Below are 24,762 nucleotides of genomic sequence, written 5' to 3' on the forward strand. Positions count from 1 at the left end.
TAGCAGGAAATACCACTGAGCAGATAATGATGGATATCGGTCCTTTGAGTGAGAGAGATCATCTTGACTGTGATTGGACTTCATTGTAATGCTAAGGACTAGCTGTTCCCAGAGCTTTATATATGGCTAGCGCTGACATTTGAATCATATGGGATTTTGAATAATGTAAATCTACGCAGTTATACATCTATAGCCTACATGTGGTCTTCCAGTAAGCTAATGTCGTATAATGATCTAAGACACAACAGATCATTCCATTAGCGCATTATTCCGCAATGTGGAAATTAACTCAATGTAATATAGCAGTTGGCTCATTAAGAACATTTAATGTAGTTGGAGTCAGATCTCTGACTCGCTGGCATGTTCAGCCCGGTTACAGATATGCGCATTAAAATGTTTATCAACAATTAGAATTACTATCATTCATTAAAACATTCAATAAATCCACAATTATCTCTGGCTGCACTGTAATGTGGTTAATTTGATTTCTCTCTTCACTGCGTCTCTGAGAATTACTGTAAGGGACATAGAACCAATTCTCATAGCACATTATTGTGATAATCATTATGATTTTTGTCTTTGTAAGATGTTGTTCCACAGAGAAGTATTCATCATTCAGACCACTGAGTTGTATGTTTGAACTTCATACCTGTAATGTTTTCCTGTGCCTGGACCTCTGGAGTCGTTGGTAGGAGTGGCGTTGCACTGGGAAAAGCTGGACTTACAAACAGCTCCCTCATGTGGCTGGGAGGACCTCTTACAATACTGCAAAATAAACAAAGACATTTAAATATATATAACGTATTACTGTATTAGCATTAATCTATATTAATTAGACGGATCATATTGCCTGTTTATGCATACAATAAAAATACGTTTGGACTATGCAAATAGTTAAGTACAGGTAGGCACAGATGTTTTCTTTTTAGCACTCCATTTCCAGAGTCAGAATGGCCATGTTCTTTTGGAGGCATATCTAAAAATGTACAAAAATGTACATCAGTGCTCACACATAATCCCCCTTTGATTGCCACAGCGTGAGGTAGACCATTACGTGACTAGAGAAGAATGATTACAGGAATCTAAATGGCATTCCTGCTCTCTATCTATTCCACTCTCCTTCTTCTATTTTGCTGTGTCAATGAGGGAGAACGGAAGAGAAATTGAAATTGAAGTAGACGATACATCTCAAGTGTAGCATAGGAATGCTGATTGTTGATAAAGGAGTGGTATAGAGGAGGAGAGCCACTATAATTGGATATTACGCCCGGACAGACAGCAGATTAACCCAAGGAGGTTCCTGGTACCACTATCCCTGATAGCAACCATGCAATAATCCAAGATAAGATTATATTAAATAATTTCTCAGATTTCTTTTATTATTGTCGCCTAGAGCCTGGAGCGCGAGCATGATTTAATAGGAATTCCTCACGCTGAGAGCCATTACTGATAATGGAGCTCCAATAATGAATTCACTCTCACAATAGAAATAATACTAGGTCAAATATAAATGGTGCCAATGAGGGTGTAAGAATCTGGGTTAAATAGATGGACTCATGCAGCGATTTGCCATCCAACCAGTTTAACTTGTTGGTGAGCTCAATTAACAGTACACGCAGACAATGATGATCTAGAATTACAGAAAAAGCTATTGGTGTAAGGACAGACGCTTGAAGACCAGAAGCAAGTACAGGGAGTGAACATTTAATAAATAACTGACAAGAAACAAACAAGGACAGCGTCTAAACAGGGGAAACATAACGACAATAATGCTGACACGGGGAACAAACTGAGGAACAGACAGATATAGAAAGGACAATCAACAAGTGAAGGAGTCCAGGTGAGTCCAATATTGCGCTGATGAGCTTAATGATGATGACAGCTTTGAGACCAAAGCGCAGCGTGGACAGTGTCCATGATTAAATGTTCAAAAAACACTCAAAACAAAATGACAAAAGGTGAAAACGAAAGCGCACAGTTCTGTCAGGAAAAAACACTAAAAAGAAAACATCCCACAAAACCCAAACGGAAAATGACAACTTATATATGATCCCCAATCAGAGACAACGATAGACAGCTGCCTCTGATTGGGAACCACACTAACATAGAAATAAGGAAACTAGAATGCCCACCCTAGTCACAACCTGACCAAACCAAAATAGAGAATAATACCTCTCTATGGCCAGGGCGTGACATGTGCATTCGTTGCATACTGTCTGTTGAAGCTTGCATCGATAAATGTGTCAAAATATGTAAAAATGGAGTACGCATTTGAGAAGTGCCCTCTGTGCTCCATTTCACATACTTCGATTTGGACTCATTTGCGTAGTACGGTAGTATGCATTTTGAGAAACACCCATTAGCTAACGTTACACGTCAGTTACAATACTAGCTCAGCACTGGGAATAAATACTCAAACAGCAGTTGTCTCGCCAGCTAGATCAGTCAAATAAAGAGCAACCAGTTTCTGCTCTGCTTGCTTTTACAACTTTGAGAAAAAATGCAACACACATAGACAGCAGTAGCAGACAGCAGCACCGTGCTGGTCAGAAGCTTTGCCTTCATACAGCCTGTCCACAAGCTCTGTGGTGTCTGTGTGGTCCTAAATAATCCAGCCCTGTTGAAACTGCCAAGCAGTTTACCTGACTGCACTGAGAACGCCACATGTTTCTAAAGCACACCGATGCCACTTTTGTTTTTATAACAGGGCAATGATAAAACTGGGGAGACAAAAATTCAATTTTAGAATATGGGGGGTGGGTCATGTCCCCCCATTCCCATTGAAGGTTGCGCCCCTGTTATTATTGTTTGCTGAATGCAATATTTATTTTCAAGTTGATGGTAATAAAGTGTTATGACATTTCGAAAATCTCTAGACTAGAGAGGGAGGGAGGAAGGAAATTAGAATGCATGAAAAAATGTGACACGCTCCCACACAATGGGACTATAAAATGTCTTATTTTCAAAATAGACAGCTTCAAGGGATAAATATTACACAAGGAAGAGTTGCACCATGTCTGCTTTGTAAAAAACAGAGAGAAGCTCATGGTTTTAAAGCTTTTAAAAGAGAGTCAGACATGGCTGCAGACAAGCATCACCTCACTGTTAATCCCTAGAAGCTCTCACAGTCTCACATCAGAATTAGACGTTCATCCATGTTTTCAAATGTCAAATTTCGAAGTTGTTCCAAACGTCACCTTTACGAAAAAAGATTGCAGTCAGAGTGTAGTATAACTGAAGTACACAGCAGTATAACTGCAGTGTGAGGAAAATACTCATTCAAAATAAAACATTTTTTATTGCAGTAATTTTGCAGTGTAACTGCAGTTAAAATGCAGCATATTCTGTAATTACTGTGTCCAAAATACCACAGGTGACTGCAGTTACTGCACTTTTACTGCAGTTTCAAATCTGCTCCCCAAAATTATAAAGGCACATTTTGAAGTGTTTAAGGTTAAATTTAGGGATTAACTCCACATTTTTAAGGTTAGGTTTAAGTTTAGGCATTAACCCCTAGAGTCAATTGACACACCGGTGCATCAGTCTAAATTACATAACAAAAAAATCCCCAACAAAATCAGTCAGTTTAAGCTGGAGATATCTGTTGTTTTGCATTGGATGCGTCTCAATCAACCGCATCCGCCAGTTTCGCACTTCCGCATCTGCGGTGAAAGGTGGCAGACCATGAGACATCCCTAAAATCGGTCTTCTCACGAAAACAGTCCACAAGTGTCAGGGGACTCGTCTGAAGGATGTAAAGAATGTATGGAACTATGAAGGTAATTTTTTGCAAACCCCAAAAAGGGTTGAAATACGTGTAAAATAAATAAATAAACATATATATACAGTATCAGTCAAAAGTTTGGACACACCAACTCATTTAAGGGTTTTTCCAACAGTCTTGAAGGAGTTCCCACATATGCTGAGCACTTGTTGGCTGCTTTTCCTTCACTCTGCGGTCCAACTCATCCCAAACATTTCAAATTGGGTTGAGGTCGAGTGATTGTGGAGGCCAGGTCATCTGATGCAGCACTCCATCACTCTCCTTGTTCGAATAGCCCTTACACAGCCTTGAGGTGTGTTTTGGGTCATTGTCCTGTTGAAAAACAAGTGATACTCTCACTAAGCGCAAACCAGATGGGATGGCATATAGCTTCAGAATGCTGTGGTAGCCATGCTGGTTAAGTGTGCCTTGATTTCTAAATAAATCACTGACAGTGTCACCAGCAAAGCACCCCCACACCATCACACCTCCTCCTCCATGCTTCACGGTGGAAACCACACATACCGAGATCTTACATTCATCTACTCTGCGTCTCACAAACATACGGTGGTTGGACAGATTACCACCGGTCTAATGTCCATTGCTATTGTTTCTTGGCCCAAGCAAGTTTCTCCTTATTATTGGTGTCCTTTAGTACGGGTTTCTTTGCAGCAATTCAACCATTAAGGCCTGATTCACGCAGTCTCCTCTGAACAGTTGATGTTGAGATGTGTCTGTTACTTGAACTCTGTGAACCATTTATCTGGGCTGCAATCTGAGGTGCAGTTAACTCTAATGAACTTATCCTCTGCAGCAGAGGTAACTCTGGGTCTTCCTTTGCTGTGGCGATCCTCATGAGAGCCAGTTTCATCATAGCACTTGATGGTTTTTGTGACTGCACTTGAAGAAACGTTCAAAGTTCTTGACTGACTGACCTTCATCTCTTAAAGTAATGATGGACTGTCATTTTTCTTTGCTTATTTGAGATGTTCTTGCCATAATATGGACTTGTTTTTTTTACCAAATAGGGCTATCTTCTGTATACCACCCCTACTTTGTCATAACACAACTGATTGGCTCAAATGCATCTTAGGGCAAGGCCCCTTTTTTTCTCAATTGCGGCCTGAATGACGTGCCCAAAGTAAACTGCCTGTTGCTCAGGCCCTGAAGCCAGGATATGCTGTGCGTTTTGTTGCTAACCTTACTTTTCTACCTGACAACTTTACGGTTTTTACTTTTTAATTACCGTTTATATTTTTCGTTTTTTCCTCACTCAACTTTCTTTTTTCCCCCATTCAACTTTTTCATTCCGGACGCTTTATCTGGACGTGGTTCGTCAGGACCTCCACCAGCCAGAGCTAAGTAGTAACATTAACATGATGCCTTCTAATTGCAGTCACTGTACTCATACTATACAGGAGAATGATCGCCTTACAGCGAGGATAGCTGTGCTGCAAGCCCAGCTTCAGACACAATAGTTAGGCAAGGGTAAATTCAGTGTAGGAAAGGATGAAACCGCGTCTGTGCCACCAGTAAGTACAGATAGTAACGTTAGTATAAATCCCCTCGCACGGTCCCCGCAGCCGGACAACTTTCTCATGGCTTCTGGAGGGAAATGCTGTAGGAATGCTCAACCGTTGTGGCTCATTCAGCCAACAGAAACTTTCAACCGGTTCTCCCCATGAAGCAGCGAGTCGGAGTCAGAGGCCGAGCCTTCTCTGGTCACTACTCCTCCCGTTACGGGGTCTGAGACGCCGAAGCCTACCACCATTAGCTCTGACAAATTTAAAACCCTAGTCATTGGCGACTCCATTACCCGCAGTATTAGACCTAAATGAATATCCAGCGATCATACACTGTTTACCAGGGGGCAGGGCTACCGACGTTAAGGCTAATCTGAAGATGGTGCTGGCTAAAGCTAAAACTGGCAAGTGTAGAGAGTATAGGGATATTGTTATCCACGTCGGCACCAACAATGTTAGGATGAAACAGTCAGGGGTCACCAAGCGCAACATAGCTTCAACGTGTAAATCAGCTAGAAAGATGTGTCGGCATCGAGTAATTGTCTCTGGCCCCCTCCCAGTTAGGGGGAGTGATGAGCTCTACAGCATCGCTGGTTGAAAACTGTTTTCTGCCCCTCCCAAAATATAGAATTTGTAGATAATTGGCCCTCTTTCTGGGACTCACTCACAAACAGGACCAAGCCTGGCCTGTTGAGGAGTGACGGACTCCATCCTAGCTGGAGGGGTGCTCTCATCTTATCTATGAACATAGACAGGGCTCTAACTCCCCTAGCTCCACAATGAAATAGGGTGCAGGCCAGCAGCAAGCTGTTAGCCAGCCTGCCAGCTTATTGGAGTCTGCCACTAGCACAGTCAGTGTAGTCAGCTCAGCTATCCCCATTGAGACCGTGTCTATGCCTCGACCTAGGTTGGGCAAAACTAAACATGGCGATGTTCGCCTTAGCAATCTCACTGGAATATAGACCTCCTCCATTCCTGCCATTATTGAAAGAGATTGTGATACCTCACATCTCAAAATAGGGATACTTAATGTTAGATCCCTCACTTCCAAGGCAGTTATGGTCAATGAACTAGTCACTGATCATAATCTTGATGTGATTGGCCTGACTGAAATATGGCTTAAGCCTGATGAATTTACTGTGTTAAATGAGGCCTCACCTCCTGGTTACACTAGTGACCATATCCCCTGCGCATCCCGCAAAGGCGGAGGTGTTGCTAACATTTACGATAGCAAATTTCAATTTACAAAAAAAAATGTTTTTGTCTTTTGAGCTTCTAGTCATTAAGTCTATGCAGCCTATTACAGGCCTCCTGGGCCATATACAGCGTTCCTCACTGAGTTCCCTGGATTCCTATCGGACCTTGTAGTCATAGCAGATAAAATTCTAATGCTTTCAGAGCCATCATCGACTCAGTGGGTTTTGTGCAACATGTCTCTGGACCTACTCACTCCCTCAGTCATACTCTGGACCTAGTTTTGTCCCATGGAATAAATGTTGTGGATCTTCATGTTTTTCCTCATAATCCTGGACTATCGGACCACCATTTTATTACGTTTGCAATCGCAAACAAATAATCTGCTCAGACCCCAACCAAGGATCATCAAAAGTTGTGCTATAAATTCTCAGACAACCCAAATATTCCTTGATGCCCTTCCAGACTCCCTCTGCCTACCCAAGGACGTCAGAGGACAAAAATCAGTTAACCACCTAACTGAGGAACTCAATTTAACCTTGTGAAATACCCTAGATGCAGTCGCACCCCTAAAAACTAAAAACATTTGTCATAAGAAACTAGCTCCCTGGTATACAGAAAATACCCGAGCTCTGAAGCAAGCTTCCAGAAAATTGGAAAGGAAATGGCGCCACACCCAACTGGAAGTCTTCCGACTAGCTTGGAAAGACAGTACTGTGCAGTATCGAAGAGCCCTCACTGCTGCTCGGTCATCCTCTTTTTCCAACTTAATAGAGGAAAATAAGAACGATCCAACATTTCTTTTTGATACTGTCGCAACGCTAACTAAAAAGCAGCATTCCCCAAGAGAGGATGGCTTTCACTTCAACAGTAATGAATTCATGAACTTCTTTGAGGAAAAGATCATGATCATTAGAAAGCAAATTACAGACTCCTCTTTAAATCTACGTATTCCTCCAAAGCTCATTTGTCCTGATTCTGCACAACTCTGTAGGATCAAGAGAGACACTCAAGTGTTTTAGTACTATATCTCTTGACACAATGATGAAAATAATCATGGCCTCTAAACCTTCAAGCTGCATACTGGACCCTATTCCAACTAAACTACTGAAAGAGCTGTTTCCTGTGCTTGGCCCTCCTATGTTGAACATAATAAATGGCTCTCTATCCACCGGATGTGTACCAAACTCACTAAAAGTGGTAGTAATAAAGCCTCTCTTGAAAAAGCCAAACCTTGACCCAGAAAATATAATTCCTCTCAAAAATTGTAGAAAAAGCTGTTGCACACCAACTCACTGCCATCCTGAAGATAAATAATGTATCAGTCTGGTTTTAGACCCCATCATTGCACTGAGACTGCACTTGTGAAGGTGTTAACTGACCTTTTAATGGCGTCAGACCGAGGCTCTGCATCTGTCCTCGTGCTCCTAGACCTTAGTGCTGCTTTTGATACCATTGATCACCACATTCTTTTGGAGAGATTGGAAACCCAAATTGGTCTACACGGACAAGTTCTGGCCTGGTTTAGATCTTATCTGTTGGAAAGATATCAGTTTGTCTCTGTGAATGGTTTGTCCTCTGACAAATCAACTGGAAATTTCGGTGTTCCTCAAGGTTCCGTTTTAGGACCACTATTGTTTTCACTATATATTTTACCTCTTGGGGATGTCATTCGAAAACATAATGTTAACTTTCACTGCTATGCGGATGACACACAGCTGTACATTTCGATGAAACATGGTGAAGCCCCAAAATTGCCCTCGTTGGAAGCCTGTGTTTCAGACATAAGGAAGTGGATGGCTGCAAACTTTCTACTTTTAAACTTGGACAAAACAGAGATGCTTGTTCTAGGTCCCAATAAACAAAGAGATCTTCTGTTGAATCTGACAATTAATCTTGATGGTTGTACAGTCGTCTCAAATAAAACTGTGAATTACCTCGGCGTTATTCTGGACCCTAATCTCTCTTTTGACGAACATATCAAGACTGTTTCAAGGACAACTTTTTTCCATCTACGTAACATTGCAAATATTAGACATTTTCTGTCCAAAAATTACGCAGAAAAATAAATCCATGCTTTTGTCACTTCTAGGTTAGACTACTGCAATGCTCTACTTTCCGGCTACTCGGATAAAGCACTAAATAAACTTCAGTTAGTGCTAAATATCACTGCTAGAATCCTGACTAGAACCCAAAAATTTGATCATATTACTCCAGTGCTAGCCTTCCTACACTGGCTTCCTATTAGGCAAGGGTTGATTTCAAGGTTTTACTGCTAACCTACAAAGCATTACATGGGCTTGCTCCTACCTATCTTTCCGATTTGGTCCTGCCGTACATACCTACATGTATGCTACGGTCACAAGACACATGCCCCCTAATTGTCCCTAGAATTTCTAAGCAAACAGCTGGAGGCAGGGCTTTCTCCTGTAGAGCTCCATTTTTATGGAATGGTCTGCCTACCCATGTGAGAGATGCAGACTCGGTCTCAACCTTTAAGTATTTATTGAAGACTCATCTCTTCAGTAGATCCTATGCTTGAGTGTAGTCTGTCCCAGGAGTGTGAAGGTGAAAGGAAAGGCACTGGAGCAACGAACCGCCCTTGCTGTCTCTGCCTGGCCGGTTCCCCTCTCTCCACTGGGATTCTCTGCCTCAAACCCTATTACAGGTGTTGAGTCAGTGGCTTACTGGTGCTCTTCCATGCCGTCCCTAGGAGGGGTGCGTCACTTGAGTGGGTTGAGTCACTGACGTGGTCTTCCTGTCTGGGTTGCCCCTCACTCTTTTGTTGGGTACAGCCCAGTGTTTTGTATACATGTTTGTTTTGGGTGTATTAAAAACCCCATTGTATATTCCTGCACCGGTCTCCAAATCCTTTATACCAGCGTCCCCAGCCGCGTCCTCAGAGCATGCGCAGACCAGCTGACTGGTGTGTTTACGGACATATTCAATCAATCCTTATCCCAGTCTGCTGTTCCCACATGCTTCAAGAGGGCCACCATTGTTCCTGTTCCCAAGAAAGCTAAGGTAACTGAGATAAATGACTAGCACTCACTTAGCACTCACTTCCGTCGTCATGAAGTGCTTTGAGAGACTCGTCAAGGACCATATCACCTCCACCCTACCTGACACCCTAGAGAGAATGCTGTTCAATCGACAACAGCTCAGCATTTAACACCATAGTACCCTCCAAACTCGTCATCAAGCTCGAGACCCTGGGTCTCGACCCCGCCCTGTGCAACTGGGTACTGGACGTTCTGACGGGCCGCCCCCAGGTGGTGAGGGTAGATAACAACATCTCCACCCCGCTGATCCTCAACACTGGGGCCCCACAAGGGTACGTTCTGAGCCCTCTCCTGTACTCCCTGTTCATAAATAATAAATAATGGGTTAAACAAAACCCGGTAAATACCAGCATACCGTGCACAAGCACTACAACAAACAATTATGGACAAGGACATGGGGGGGAACAGAGGGTTAAATACATAACATTAAATTGATGGATTTGGAACCAGGTGTGACGGAAGACAAGACAAAACCAATGGAAAATGAAAACTGGATCGGCGATGGCTAGAAGGTCGGTGACTTCGACCGCCGAACGTCGCCCAAGGAGAGGGACCAACTTTGGCGGAAGTCGTGACACTATGGCAGCGATTACAGCTTCAATTATTATTGGGTATGACGCTACAAGCTTGGCACACTTGCATTTGGGGATTTTCTCCCATTATTCTCTCTTCATCTCAAGCTCTCTCAGGTTGGATGGGGAGAGTCGCTGCACAGCTATTTTCAGGTCTATCCAGAGATGTTTGATTGGGTTCAAATCCGGGGTCTGGCTGTGCCACTCAAGGACATTCAGAGTCTTGTCCCGAAGCCACTCCTGTGTTGTATTGGCTGTGTGGTCCGGGTCGTTGTCCAGTTGTAAGGTGAACCTTCACCCCAGTCTGAGGTCATGAGAGCTCTGGAACAGGTTTTCATCAAGGATCTCTCTGTACTTTGCTCTGTTCATCTTTCCCTTGATCCTGACTGGTCTCCTAGTCCCTGCCGCTGAAAAACATCCCCACAGCACAACACTGGCGCCACCATGCTTCACCGTAGGGATGGTGCCAAGTTTCCTCCAGAGGGGATGCTTGGCATTCAAGCCAAAGAGTTCAATCTTCGTTTCATCAGACCAGAGAGTCTTGTTTCTCAAGGTTTGAGTCCTAAAGGTGCATTTTGGCAAACTCCAAGCAGGCAGTCATGTTCCTTTTACTAAGAAGTGGCTTCCATCTGGCCACTCTACCATAAAGGCCTGATTGGTGAAGTGCTGCAGAGATGGTTGTCCTTCTGGAAGGTTCTCCCAGCTCTGTCAGAATGATCATCGGGTTCTTGGTCACCTCCCTGACCAAGGCCCTTCTCCCCCGAATGCTCAGTTTGGCCTGGCGGCCAGCTCTAGGAATTGTTTTGGTCATTACAAACTTCTTCCATTTAAGAATTTTCTTGGAGCCCTTCAATGCTGCAGAATGTTTTTGGTATCTTTCCCCAGATCTGTGTCTCGACACAATCCTGTCTTGGAGCCCTACGGACAATTCCTTCGACCTCATGGCTTGTTTTACCTTATTTACACAGGTGTATGCCTTTCCAAATCATGTCATATCAATTGAATTTACCACAGCTGGACTCCAATCAAGTTGTCGAAATATCTCAATAATGATAAATTGAAACATGATGCACCTGAGCTTTAATTTTGAGTCTCAAAGAAATAAATAAATAAATAGCTATTTCAGTTACATTTTTATAAATTTGCAAAATAATGTAACTTTTTTCACCTTTTCATTATGGGGTATTGTCTGTAAATTGATGAGGAAATAAAATACTTTTATCCATTTTAGAAAAAGGCTGTAACGTAACCAAATGTGGAAAAGGTCAAGGGGTCTGAATACTTTCCGAATGCACTGCAATTATCAAGATCACTACAATCCCCACACGTATGGAGTGGTAGTACAAAAGCTGCTTTCCGCACTTCTGGAATATTTCTTGATACTAAAGTTAAATACAAAATGTCTGTTACTGACCCAGCATTGAGGGGTGCTGCATACATAAGCAACGACGGGTCCAAATTGTCAACCCCTAATGATTTCTTGCTGTCAATAGCAAATAATGCAGCGAGAACAGCTGTTTCTGTGAGTTACCAAAATTAAAAACCCTGGCTTTTATTTCCCAAGTCACGTGAGGTTGACTGATCATCCATCGAGGCAACTGGAGGCTGTATGTGGGAAGAACAGTCAACTGACTGGCCAAGAACAGTATGACCACCATTTATTTTAAATAGGAAACAAGCTGAGATAAAATGATGAATAAAATAATCACAAATCTTGACTTTTCAGTAATGATGCAGGAGTCTAAAACTACTTGCTTAGGCAAGGAAGTAGAGGAATTACCCCACTTCAACAAATTCATGGTTTCCCAGAATTTAGAGGGATCACTAACATAATCTGTCATAGCAATAAGGGTGTAGTTTGATTTGGCAGTGCACCTATTTCTCAATTACCTAAATAGCTGCCAATAAGCTAACGAGCCAGTTTGTCTAACCTTGGCCCAGGCAAGATTTATTGTCAAGAGGAGGCCTGAGAGTACATGAGAGTACAGGAGAGTACCATGGGATCGTTTGCTTTTTGGCTCTGAGTCGCTTGGAAGGGGTATGTTTATCAGCAATAGAGGTAAAAATGGATGAGAAAAATGTAAGCGCCAAAACAGGGTCTGGTACGCATCTAGTAGAAAAAAGCTCTGAATAATATACATCATGAAGGAACACCTGTGGAGTGAATTTGAAGGGGGAAAAAAGCATTTTACGAGGGTTACAGATTTTCAATTTGGTATCTCTAATGCAAGCAAGAGGGCAGTGGTCGCTGATATTGTTTTCAAAAACACCACTCGCCAAATACTTACGGGGACGGTTAGTCAGGATAAGTTCAATCAATGAGGAGTTTGCTAGGTTTTTTATATTCATCTGAGTTTCATTATCAGCTGAGTCAAGTTGAACTCAAGACAGATATGCTTAAACTGATCTAAGGCATGTGTATTAATATTTAAATCTCCTAACACAACCATTTCAGATACCAGAAAGGGTTTTAAATAATCAGAAATACTACCAACAGCCTCCGCTGAAGCTGCTGGGTGCAGCAATAAATATATGCATATTTGGCTTGTGGCCACATTTATAACCAACAGCTCACATATTTTAGGGACAGAAATGCTGAGAGCATGATGCCATAAGAGAAGATCTTAGATAAATAGCCACCCCACCCCCACTTTTTCAAATGTGAAAAAGTCCAGGCTTATAAATGCTTTTTATAAGGGGTACTTCAGGATTTTGGCTTTATCTACCTCCCCAGAGTCAGAATTTGTGGATACCATTTTTATGTCTCTGTACAGTTTGAAGGAAGTTGCTAATTAGCATTAACTCAATTACTAACTAGCGTTAGTGCATTGCCTAGAAGTCTATGGGAACAGCTAGCATGCTATCTGTTCCTGTAGACTACCAGATATTGTGCTAACACTAGTTAGCATTGGCTTGCAAAACTACCTCTAACGTCCTTAATGCTGGACGCAGAGACAAAAAATGGTATCCAGAAGTTCATCTGACTCATCTGGGGAGGTAGATAAAGGGCTTCTTTGCCAAAATCCCAAAGTATCGCTTTAAATTTACTGAGGGAAACCCCATGAATGCAGTACTCACAACAAATATACTGTCCATCCTTTGGACTTCAGACCAAAATGAGGACAGTCTATAGACAAGACTGCTCATCTAATACCAATATTTTTTCTTGAGAACTAATCTAATGGATAAAAGAGTACCAGACAATGGTAGCAAATGTGTCCTGCAGTCAGTCCAGTTGTTTTGCTCTTTTTAAGAACCAATCAGAGACTTTGCACAGAGCCCAATACATCTGCACTGTTTCATGAAATCAACCCAGGTATTCATCTCAATAAAGAGAGGAGTAATGCAACATGTAATAAATGCGGCACGCGTGGCGGTGACTGTTATGGCACAGCGGGGAGCGTGTTAGTGTAATGGATGTTTTAATCTAGGGGAGATAGTGGCCACCATCCGCCAGCGGGTTTCAGCTGCGACCACCCAGAGCAGAAACAGCTTTTATGATTTTGCGAAGACGTTGTCAGGAACACATCTAATTGTTTTCTTTCACCCTAGCAGACCGCTGCAGCCTGAGGGGTTCTGGGGGAGAGAGTGAACCATCATTTAGCCTAGTACCTCCACAGAGTGCTGCTGCAGGTAGGGAGAAAAGGGTGGCATTGCAATTGTTTTAAAATCAGACTGTGAGACGCTAGATCAATTGTATCATTTGACAGGAAGTAGGGGGTTGGGAGGGCGGGTCGAGGTGTGTGTGTGTCTGTCTGCGTGTGTGTTACTATCACTGACCCCCCCCCCCCCACAGTGGCGGCGGGCAGGCATGTTGTGAAATCCTCGTAACCGATAGCTTGCAGACACAAATCAATATGAATATGTGCATGAAACAAATAGCCTGCATTAGCATAAGTTCCCAATAGATTCCATTGGAAAGAAAACAGTCTCAGAAGATGCATGTAAAGTGGAACAGCCATACTCTGTTATTAAAACAAATAACAGTAGTATCGACTTGAATCCCAAGGTAATATAGCGATACCTAAATTCTGTGACGAGATACGTCATATGTGTACAAGTTACATATGTGGAATGTTGAGTATATAAGTTACCAACATCTTTGGTAATTTAGGTAATTAAGAGAAAATATATGGCAATCTATGGTAGCTTTGGTAATTTATTCTTGAATAACTTGAATATAAATCTATATCCATATATTGTATTCATTTTCTATATCTGTGTCCATATTGTCCATGAGTTTCTAGTAGACATACCATATGGTTCAAGAGAAAATAGCCTAATTGATACCAAAAAATGCATCTAATCAACAATGGCATTATTTTCAATCAACTCTGCAACACGTCCAACTATTGACTTTTTTCACAACTGCCACCAGTTTGACGCGAAAACATTGACAATAAATACTTATTGACATAGTCCAATAAATAAGTGTGTTAAAAAATACAATATAAAAATACAGTTTCATGCTGACACCCTCATATCAAACACCAATGGCATTCACTAAGTTGACAGTTTATTATTAAGGATGATGTTTTACAGCTTTGTCATTAAATGTTTCTATTTTAAAATCATCTTATTTAATGATTTCATATAATGTATTTTACATGTTATAAGGCCACACAGAGGGCCAGGAATAATTACAGACACCTGTGATAATCTGAAGTACCCAAAAATGCCAATATATGTCTTCTTATAAAATTCCAAATAAACCTTGAAAGTTACACAAATTCTGGTAGTTTACTGGTAAACTCAAGTTTTCAGTAATATACCCTCCCTTTGCAACCCTACGCGTATCAAACAATGCCTTCATTAGTGTCTAGTGTCACGGCCGTCGTTCAGAGAAGACCAAGCAAGGTTCAGCGTGATGCTTACATTTTATTTTATTTAGTCAAATGTTGCCAACAAAACAAGAAATAACAAAAACGACCGTGAAGCTTACAAGGGCTATAGTATCCCTAACAAAGACAACTTCCCACAATGACAAAAGGGAAAAAGGCTGCCTAAGTATGATTCCCAATCCGAGACAATGATAGACAGCTGTCCCTGATTGAGAACCATACCCGGCCAACACATAGAAATACAAAAACATAGAAATCAGAACATAGAATGCCCATAGAATGCCCACCCCAAATCACACCCTGACCAAACCAAATAGAGACATAAAAAGGCTCTCTAAGGTCAGGGCGTGACAGCTAGAGCTATAAGAAACCTTGAGAGCCATATCCTCAGGATGGTGAGTTGATGGTGAGTCTGAATGGAGCAGATCTATGGAGTGGTGTGTGCTACCAAGACATCCCCATCTTTCTCCCGTGCACAGGCACTAACTTCGACTGATATTCAAATGAACGCGGTTTTTGCATGAAAACAACTCAGATTGGAATATTGGACATAGATCTGTTGACAGAGGTTATTTAGCAGATGATGAATGACAACAATACACAGCCTAGGGTCCCAAATGACTGAGCAGTGTTCTCTGAAAGACTTCTCTGCTAACAGTGCTAACTCTGAACAGTTTGGGTTGGGTGGAAGGGGTGGAATAGGCAGTTGTTTAGCATGCCAAACTTCAAAGACTGCTTGCTGCTGCAGCCCTGAGCGAACAACATATCTCCAACAGTTCTGCAGGAAAAAGACACTCTGCATAACTGGGTTATGAGATGTAAGCCGACAGCATGATCAGTCACCCTAGATACATGAAGGATGCAGAGGAAGAGGAGAATCCCCTCAGCATACTCACATTCTGCAGCTGCAGGCCCGTGTCAGGCCTCTGGCTCGATTTGGACTCCAAAGCAGAGGCGTTGCCGCTGTAGTTTTTGAGGCTGCGACTCTCTTTCAAGTGGGCCTGGAGTTTTTCTCTGCGTCTCCTGAGGGGGCGAGGGGGAGTACATATACGTGGCATGTTAACTAAATCATGGCATTGCCTTGACCTTTAACCCTCAGACCCCACTCTGTGCCTCTTCACCCCTAGTCGGTGCAGTGAAGAAGTGTAAATTGAGCGGCTCTGATGGAGCTGATAGGTTCCTGTGCTGTAACTCCATTATAGATTCCTTCCAAATGGCACTAGATCATGGTTTTATCCGATTATCTTGTTGTCAGGCTGCTCACTCACTCACATCATTATATTACAGACCCTATAAAATTACAATGCAATTTATCAGAGGGCTTTCTGCTTCATATACCATGAATGACAGTTTGCCATTACAGCTTTGATGTTTGGCCCAGCGTGCTGGATGAATATATAAAGGATATACATTCTAGACAGGTGCTTTCAGGCATAAACAGGATGTAAAACATACATAGACAAATGTTGTGTGCCAGGCCCATACCAACACAATAAAACAAATTGTCATGAGCTTTCTTTCCTTATCGGTTCCTTAAAATTATGTACATGTATTAATGTTAATTGGAGGGATACAATTGTGAATCCGGACTCTTACAGTAGGCTCTTTGACATGGAGTGGCAGCTGAAGCTAGATCAATAGCCAATTGCCTGTGGTGTGTGCTATGGGTTTAGGTGTATGAACTGAAATCCGATCCTATGGGTGCTCGTGTCCACCCACTTGTTCCGACAGTAGAGAGCCATACAGAGAATGCCCAGAACACTGATCCCCATGGTGATGCAGGTGATTGACAGCACTTGTCTCTTGTACACCTCCTTGCTCTCTGTTGAAATGAAGAGAAGAGGAAGAACTGACATTGACGGAGGAACAAAGAGCACAAAATAGGAAAAACTGGGCGAGAAATTAAGGAACACATGTCCATAAGGAGATGATCACAGAGAATAAAACATGGCCCTTAGCTCGCTGTAATAATAATGTCTTATTTTCAAATGCCACTTTACAAACTCAAACTACCCCCCATTTACTCTTAACAACGTCACATCATCAGCCCCATTGGATGCAAAGCCTTGTAATAGATGCTAGTTGTAATGTAGCCATGTCTGATTACAGAAGATAAGAGTTATAGCTGTAATGGTCATCATTAACACTAGAACCGCTGGGCCTCGAGGAACCCCCCTTAAAGCCCATGAGCAGTCATTCTGATTGTAACATACTAACAGTGTAATTTCATATAAGCTATTACAAAAATAATAATTTGGTTGTGTTTATGAAGGTCTTAGGTAATATTCGAATACGTAAAATATATATATTTCAAATAACATGAAGCATTTTCATTAGTTAATGTTACTGTAGGCTATATGTAAAAAACAAAAAAACACAAAACACCAAAATTCATGTGTTCAATAAATTATATTGGTGGAGTGCCTTTGTTACAACTATGAACTATGAAACAGAAAGCATATGTGTTGGAACATGGTAACAACTTCTTTTTATAATGACAAAATACAAAGAAATACCCCAACCACCAAAATCAGTACCAAAACAATAACGTCATTATAATGAATATACTGTACAGTAAGTGTCTATAAGACAGCAGTAAAATATTTTGGATTATTGTCAGCTTGTGCTCACATGGTGTGGGTCTTCACAGAATGGCATCAGCTGGAGCATGTTCATGTCACATAAACAGCGAAAGCTGGTGAGTGCATTGCTGATGTTTTTTGCTTGAGATGTAAGGTCTGCTCTTTCAGTGATGACATTTTGTGCTGATAATCAGCCTGTAGCATTGTCACCGGCTTGCTCTATCCAAACAGTGCTGTCTCCTGTCTCACCGTTTCATTTGGTACCACGGGCACCTGCTCAGTGTGCACTTTTCTGGATTTTTTTGCACTTAGGCCACAAAAGTTTAGGCTGAGGCTCAGAATCAGAAGAAAAATCATCAGAGATGTCATGATTTCTTTCTTCCCCACCATCTGAGGTATTTTCCTTCAGATTTTGTAGCAATGCTAATGCAGAATCTGCATCCATTTGTCTTGGACTGTGTCCATTCGTCTTTCACTATGTACTTCAAGTGGGCCAGAAAAGACTGATAAAACTGCTTGGATTTGGTGGTCTGATATAGAGTACATACCACTTTGAGATTATAATTAGAATAGACAGAGTGTGAATTACACCGTGATTATAATAAAGACATAATTTATAACACACTGGTTGTGTTAATGTGCCATTAACACAACCAGACATGATGCTTTCATCTGATTGTCAAACAAATGACTTTGAAAAGTGTGCCACCTGTGTATGTTACATTTACATTACATTTACATTACATTTAAGTCATTTAGCAGACGCTCTTATCCAGAGCGACTTACAAATTGGTGCATTCACCTTATGATATCCAGTGGAACAACCACTTTACAATAGTGCATCTAAATCTAAATGTTCGTCCGTTCCAAAATAATTCAAACAGTGCAATGGATGTACACTTCCGCCATTTAATGAACGGAAATAGACACCAGAAAGTGTTCCTAATGACATTGGGCCATTGATTAGGACTACATTAATTGATGCGTCTTGCTGACAAAATGTACCTTTTTTGTAGCTTGAAAAGTCAGGGACACCTGAAATGGGGCTGAAACTATCTCGGCAAAAATGGGATAGTCACCCTAACACAAATGGTCAATTTACTAGACTAGGCTACAATGTGTAGGCCTATTACTATGAACTTCAAATAGGCCTAGACAGTGATGTAGTAGCAAAAAATAATAATAATAGGTTGGTAAGCTCTGATTGGCGGTTATGGTGAAAAAAGTAACACCTTCACTGCATTTTTCTGAAAAAGGCCTACACCACTGCCGGTAGCCTACCCTCTCAGCCGAGGCAATTTTACACATAGATTAACACACACAGAGCAGGAAGCCTACATTCAATAGAATACACAAGTTTAATCAAACTTGTTTACACCCTAGTTCATGAGTTGTCAATAATTCATGAGTTGAATACTTAGAGTTTTCACAGATCGTGTTACATAAAACACTACCTTTATTTCCTTACATTAATGACAGTGTTCTTTGTAATTGTTAAGCATATAACAATTTTATTAGAACATTGCACTTAAACCCTGTAATATTCCTGGATCTTGGAGATCTCAGGTAATGCACTGTAATTGTAACTATGGCTATGGAACATTTCATTATGTTTTGCCATGAAAACAGTTCTCATGAGTACACAAATCCCAAATAATGTAGGCCTATGCCAATGCAAAATCAAATGCTTCTAACCGAAAGAGTCAACTACAGGCCTACTGTCATTAATATTGGATGGATTGGATGTGCATTGGTGTCTAGCTGTAGGCTAGTAGTCTAGTGATATTGGCGACCATTATCAGCTGATCCAGGAAGGAAAACATATATTGCTAGAAAATGATAACGCCAAATAAATGGTCTATTTTTTCTGACAACGGACTGCACAGAGAACACCAATACCCATGAGCACCTGAAAAAGAAAGCAATGAGCGCTCCGAACAGCTGACTGACAAAAGCAAACAATGATAAATCAACGGATAAATCTAATGCATTGGAATAAAGGCAAGCTATTTTTATCAAGGGCGCATGGCAAGCAAATGGCGAAAACGGGAATGTGACCTTCAAAGGAAAATCTATAAGTTGAAAGGAGCTCAGCTAAGGCCAAAATTCAGCACTTCTGCGCTGTGGACAGGGAGGCGGTTTGTGCTGCCACACAGAACTAAATGGTTTAAACCATGATATGAGAGGTGGGGTTGTTTGGAAGCTTTTATTTTCATATTTACCACTGTAAAACATATTTACCACTGCATTTCAAAGAAATAGGATAATTTTGTTTGTTTTACTTTTGTTGCATTTAGGTGACTAATGTCTCATTCAGGGGAGCTGAGTACCCCCTGGCTCCCCCGTATTTCGTACCCTGAGAATAGATCAATACAATAGAATGACACATCCTGTTCTTCATTCATAATTGGTGGTAACATAATCATGCATAGTTTGCTTCCCCTCACTCATCATCTCATCAACCCATTCTCCCACTTTCCCTCCCATCATTTACTTCATTTATTTAATCTTATATATGTGAAAGTAGTTTCGATATAGTTTAGGTTCAGTTGTGAGACATTATCAGTGTGATTATCACCTGGGCACGGCATCTTCAACTATCAGGGGAAGGATCAGAATAAGAAAAGGCAATGGGGGAAAACCATTCAAAATATGAAATGCCCTCCTAAAACTGGGTATAACTCCAGTTCTGTTTGTGATATTAAGATTCTAACAATGACAGTGTGTTATATAGACTTATTTAGGAAAGGTCAGGGACAGATGGGGGCATGACTTTAAGAACGGCAGAGTAATATTTATTTATTTATTCATGAGCAGTCCAAATGACTGTTTTAGCGGTTCTACTGTTAAGGGTGAAAAATGGCTGCTACCTCTTTTCATATGAAAAACTAAATCATAGTTGCCTTCAGAAGCATTTATAGGCAATCAATCAGATATTGGCCGCACATTCTGTAAGATGGATTGTCCTTTTGAACAATTTAAAAGTAAATGCTATGTCCTGCCTTGGTATAGAACCTGAAATTAGATAGGCTAGGCTATTGCAGTCCTACACACAAAGAAATGTGGGTTCTTCAAGGGTTCTTTGGGAAGGGTGATGGTTCTATGTGGAACTATACTGACCAAAAGAACCCTTTGAGCCCTTCAATGGTTCTTTGCAGTTCAATAAAGGGTTCTGTCCTCTTTTAGTAATAATGTAGGGGTGGCGTGTTACGGTTGTGGGAAGGAGTGGACCAAGGTGCAGCGCGATTGGAATACATCTTTTAATTCAACGAAGAACACTTAACAAACGAACCATGACACCAACATAGTGCTCACAGGCAACTAAACATGGTCAACTATCCACAAAACCAACATGGTAAATGGCAACCTAAATAGGCTCCCCAATCAGAGACAACGATAAACAGCTGTCTCTGATTGAGAACCCACTCAGGCCACCATAAACCTACAACCCCTAGACAATACAAAATCCCCATAGATAACAAAAACCCTAGACAAGATAAAACCCCAAGACAATACAAAGACTAAACAAACCACCCCTTGTCACACCCTGCCCTAACCAAATAATAAAGAAAGCAAATATAACTAAAGTCAGGGCGTGACATGGCGGATCATTCAAATATTTTGGGGAGTGGTTTGCTCACAGCTCTATTTGTGCAACCATGAGTGAGAGTGTCATTCCAGTTTATCTAATCTGTTGGGTGTTATATTATTAAATGTTATATATGAGTATGGCCAGTTACAGTGTACTGTGAAAGACTCACGTATGGAATGTGTCAATTGAGAACAGTTGACTTAGTCAGTAGTTCTCAATTCTCTCCTCAGGGACGCCAGCTGTTCCAGAGCTAGCACACCAGATTAAAGTTGTTAATAAACACAGTAATAAAACCTAGGGAATTTTAATAATATAATAAGGCTTTTAAACCAGAATAAATAACCCTGTATGGTTCTACAACTAACCTTTCGAGGTTGAGAACGTTGCTCTATAGAGCCATTCTCCATAAAAGTTCTGTAAGGAACCATAAAAAAAGTGTTTTATATAGCCCGCAAAATGGCTGTAACCATGGCGAAACCCTTTTTTGGTGCTTTATAAAATCTTTTATAAAACCTTTATTAAACCTTAGGAAAAGGTTCTTTAGAGCACCATACAGGTTCCATTTAGAATTGTATGAGCATGGTTCTTTATAGAATCTTAAAGAAAAGGTTCCATAGAAGCACCAAAAAGGGTTCTGCTATGGTTACAAGCCAAATATCCTGTATTTGGCACTATATACACTGTAGAACCATTTGTTTTTAGTGTGTATCAAACAGGAATAAGCCTACTGTAGCCAACCCATACTGTCAATGCTCACTGCCTATTCACTTACAAGCATGCTTGGCTATTGAATGGATGATTGAAAAAATTGTAGTCTACTATTTGTTTTAGCCGGAATAATTTGACCCAGTTATGTCAGAAAAGGAGAGACATCCTGTAGATTATGATTTAGGTCTACAAACTAAAACTTATTTTTACTTTTTGTATTATAATTCATGTGCATCAAACACCTCCCATTTCCCCCAAACGAACAATAAGCCTATTTGCTTGCAATACAGTTGATCAACATTCTACAAGTTGTGTGCACGCATGGTTTGAGATTTGTCTGGAGAAACACATACTTTCCCATCAAGTTAAACATTTCTAAATACCAACCTTTGCGGGAAACTGTCTCACTCAAGGTTTAGAGTATTTTTTGTGCGAATGTACCTTTGATAAATGAGGCCCCTGGAGAGCCTCGGCTCCTATTGGCCTTTACGGCCAACTGTAGAACACGCTACACATGAACCAGTAATACATTAATTTACTTTATCTTATCAAAATCAATATTGAAGCCAAAAGACTTGAGAGCTAGGCTAATTAACCACCCCCCCCTCCCTCTCTCCCTCCCTCCTCCCACCAGTAGTTTCCAGGGTCAGTATTGTTGTTTTGATGTCTCTCAGCCAGAGTTATCACGTCACCACATTTACTGTAATTATGAGAAGAGAGGAACCCTGTTGTAGACATAGGTAAGTGGCATCTGTAATTCCATGACAGCTAACACTCCATGTCACTCACAATATTGCCATGCTACCAAACAACCTCACTGATCGTGGACAATTTTATTTTTCCATAATTTCCCTGCATAGTATTATGATACACCAATGGGAAAGGTTTTTGTTACACTCTTCCTCTGATGCACGTCATAAATGCTGTGTGTACAAGCCCTGCTTGGAGGTAATTAAAGTGTGTTGTCAAGGTCAGCTGACATTACATGAAGATGTAGCCTACAGTACACAATCCCCTGTGCTCTGATTTACTGATTCAGAAAAATATTGTATTTATTTGCAGGCGTACAAGGTAATCATTTGTTTTCATTTCACTTTGAAGAACACATGTGACTCATTTCAGGAAACTACTTCACAGGAGAGTCATTTGAACATATATATTTTTTTAAATCAAAACGTTTTTTTGGCAGAAAATGCCTTCTGGAACAAATTGTTAAATTACAAGCCTTGTTGGTTTAGCCACAGAAATATATCACGTAGTAGAACTGCATAAGTGTTGCTCTCCACTTTCTGGAGGAACAAGTTTTGAAATCAGTAGAATTAGAATATGATAGCTAAGATGGAGAAAATTATGGCGTTTGGTTGCACATTTGCAGACAGAGTTAAAAAGAGAACACACAAAAGGCTGTGTTGTATAAAACACCTATCTCCGGATTACATCTTCAAACTAAGGGCAAACATGGCATCCGTGACAGAAGGAGAAGCGTCCATCCATGCATATGGGTATGAGAGTCTAGCTAGCTACATTTTCAGATAATACACGTTTCTAATTTTGTCAGAAAGTAATTTTCATTTCAAGTTAAAGTGTACTGCTAGCTAGCTAGCTAACGTTAGCTGGCTGGCTAGCTGGCTGGCTTGCTAACGTTACATGTGTGATCTGTGTAGTAATATTATTTTTACCTCAGAGCCATTTGCATTGCAAGTTATAGCCTAATGTTAGCTACCTAACATCGAACCTGGCTGGTTAGTTACCTGCAGATTCATGCAGGGTAGTAACGTTATGAGTTGGGATTATGGTTCATTGTTTAGCTAGCTAGCTACATGTCTAAACAAAAGACTCCCCTATGCAAGTAACTATTTCAATAGAATGTGAGGAATATTTTGGACTTTAATAAAGCCCTTTTGTGGGGAAAAACTAATTTATATTGGCTGGGCCTGGCTCGCCAGTGGGTGGGCCTATGACCTCCCAGTCCCACCCATGGCTGTGCCCCTGCCCAGTCATGTGAGATTCATAGATTAGGGCCAAATTAATTTATTTAAAATTGACTCATTTACTTTTATGAACTGTTAACTAAGTAAAATCTGTTTAAATAGAAGCATTTATATTTTGTTCAGTATATATACAGTACCAGTCAAAAGTTTGGACACACCTACTCATTCCAGAGTTTTTCTTAATTCTTGTCTTTTCTACATTGTAGAATAGTGGTGAACACACCAAAAATATGAAATGGCACACATGGAATCATGTAGTAACCAAAAAAGTGTTAAACAAATCAAAAAATATTTTATATTTGAGATTCTTCAAATTAGCCACTTTTTGCGCACTCTCCCAACCTGCTTCATGAGGTAGTCACCTGGAATGCATTTCAATTTTTATTTAACTAGGCAAGTCAGTTAAGAATAAATTCCTATTTACAATGACGGTCTACTGGGGAACAGTGGGTTAACTGCATTGTTCAGGGGCAGAATGACAGGTTTTTACCTTGTCAGCTCGGGATTCGATCAAGCAACCTTTCGGCTTACTGGCCCAATGCACTAACCACAAGGCTACCTGCTGCCCCAATTAACAGGTGTGCCTTGTTAAAAGTTAATTTGTGGACTGTCTTTCCTTCTTAATGCATTTGAGCCAATCAGTTGTATTGTGACAAGGTAGACATAGCCCTATTTGGTAAAAGACTAAGTCCATATTATGGCAAGAACAGCTCAAATAAGCAAATAGAAACGACAGTCCATCATTACTTTAAGACATGAAGGTCAGTCAATCAAGTTTCTTCAAGTACAGTCGTAAAAACCATCAAGCGCTATGATGAAACTGGCTCTCAAGAGGACCAACACAGGAAAGGAAGACCCAGAGGTACCTCTGCTGCCAAGGATAAGTTCATTAGAGTTGCCAGCCTCAGAAAATGCAGCCCAAATAAATGCTTCA

At 40.9% G+C, this 24,762-nt stretch overlaps 1 protein-coding gene across 4 annotated transcripts in view; it reads right to left on the reverse strand.

The window, feature by feature from the left end:
- LOC129858338 (pro-neuregulin-3, membrane-bound isoform-like) overlaps nucleotides 1-24,762 on the reverse strand; it is a 541,229-nt gene that overhangs the window by 23,110 nt on the left and 493,357 nt on the right. For all 4 annotated transcript variants that reach the window (XM_055927510.1, XM_055927518.1, XM_055927500.1 and 1 more), the window contains 3 exons: nucleotides 16,675-16,777; nucleotides 15,852-15,978; nucleotides 650-765 (listed from right to left, as the gene is read on the reverse strand). In XM_055927510.1, coding sequence (XP_055783485.1) covers nucleotides 650-765; nucleotides 15,852-15,978; nucleotides 16,675-16,777 — 346 coding nt within the window. The remainder of the gene's footprint in view (nucleotides 1-649; nucleotides 766-15,851; nucleotides 15,979-16,674; nucleotides 16,778-24,762) is intronic.

This window comes from Salvelinus fontinalis, chromosome 1 (assembly GCF_029448725.1).
Source record: "Salvelinus fontinalis isolate EN_2023a chromosome 1, ASM2944872v1, whole genome shotgun sequence".
Taxonomy (NCBI): domain Eukaryota; kingdom Metazoa; phylum Chordata; class Actinopteri; order Salmoniformes; family Salmonidae; genus Salvelinus; species Salvelinus fontinalis.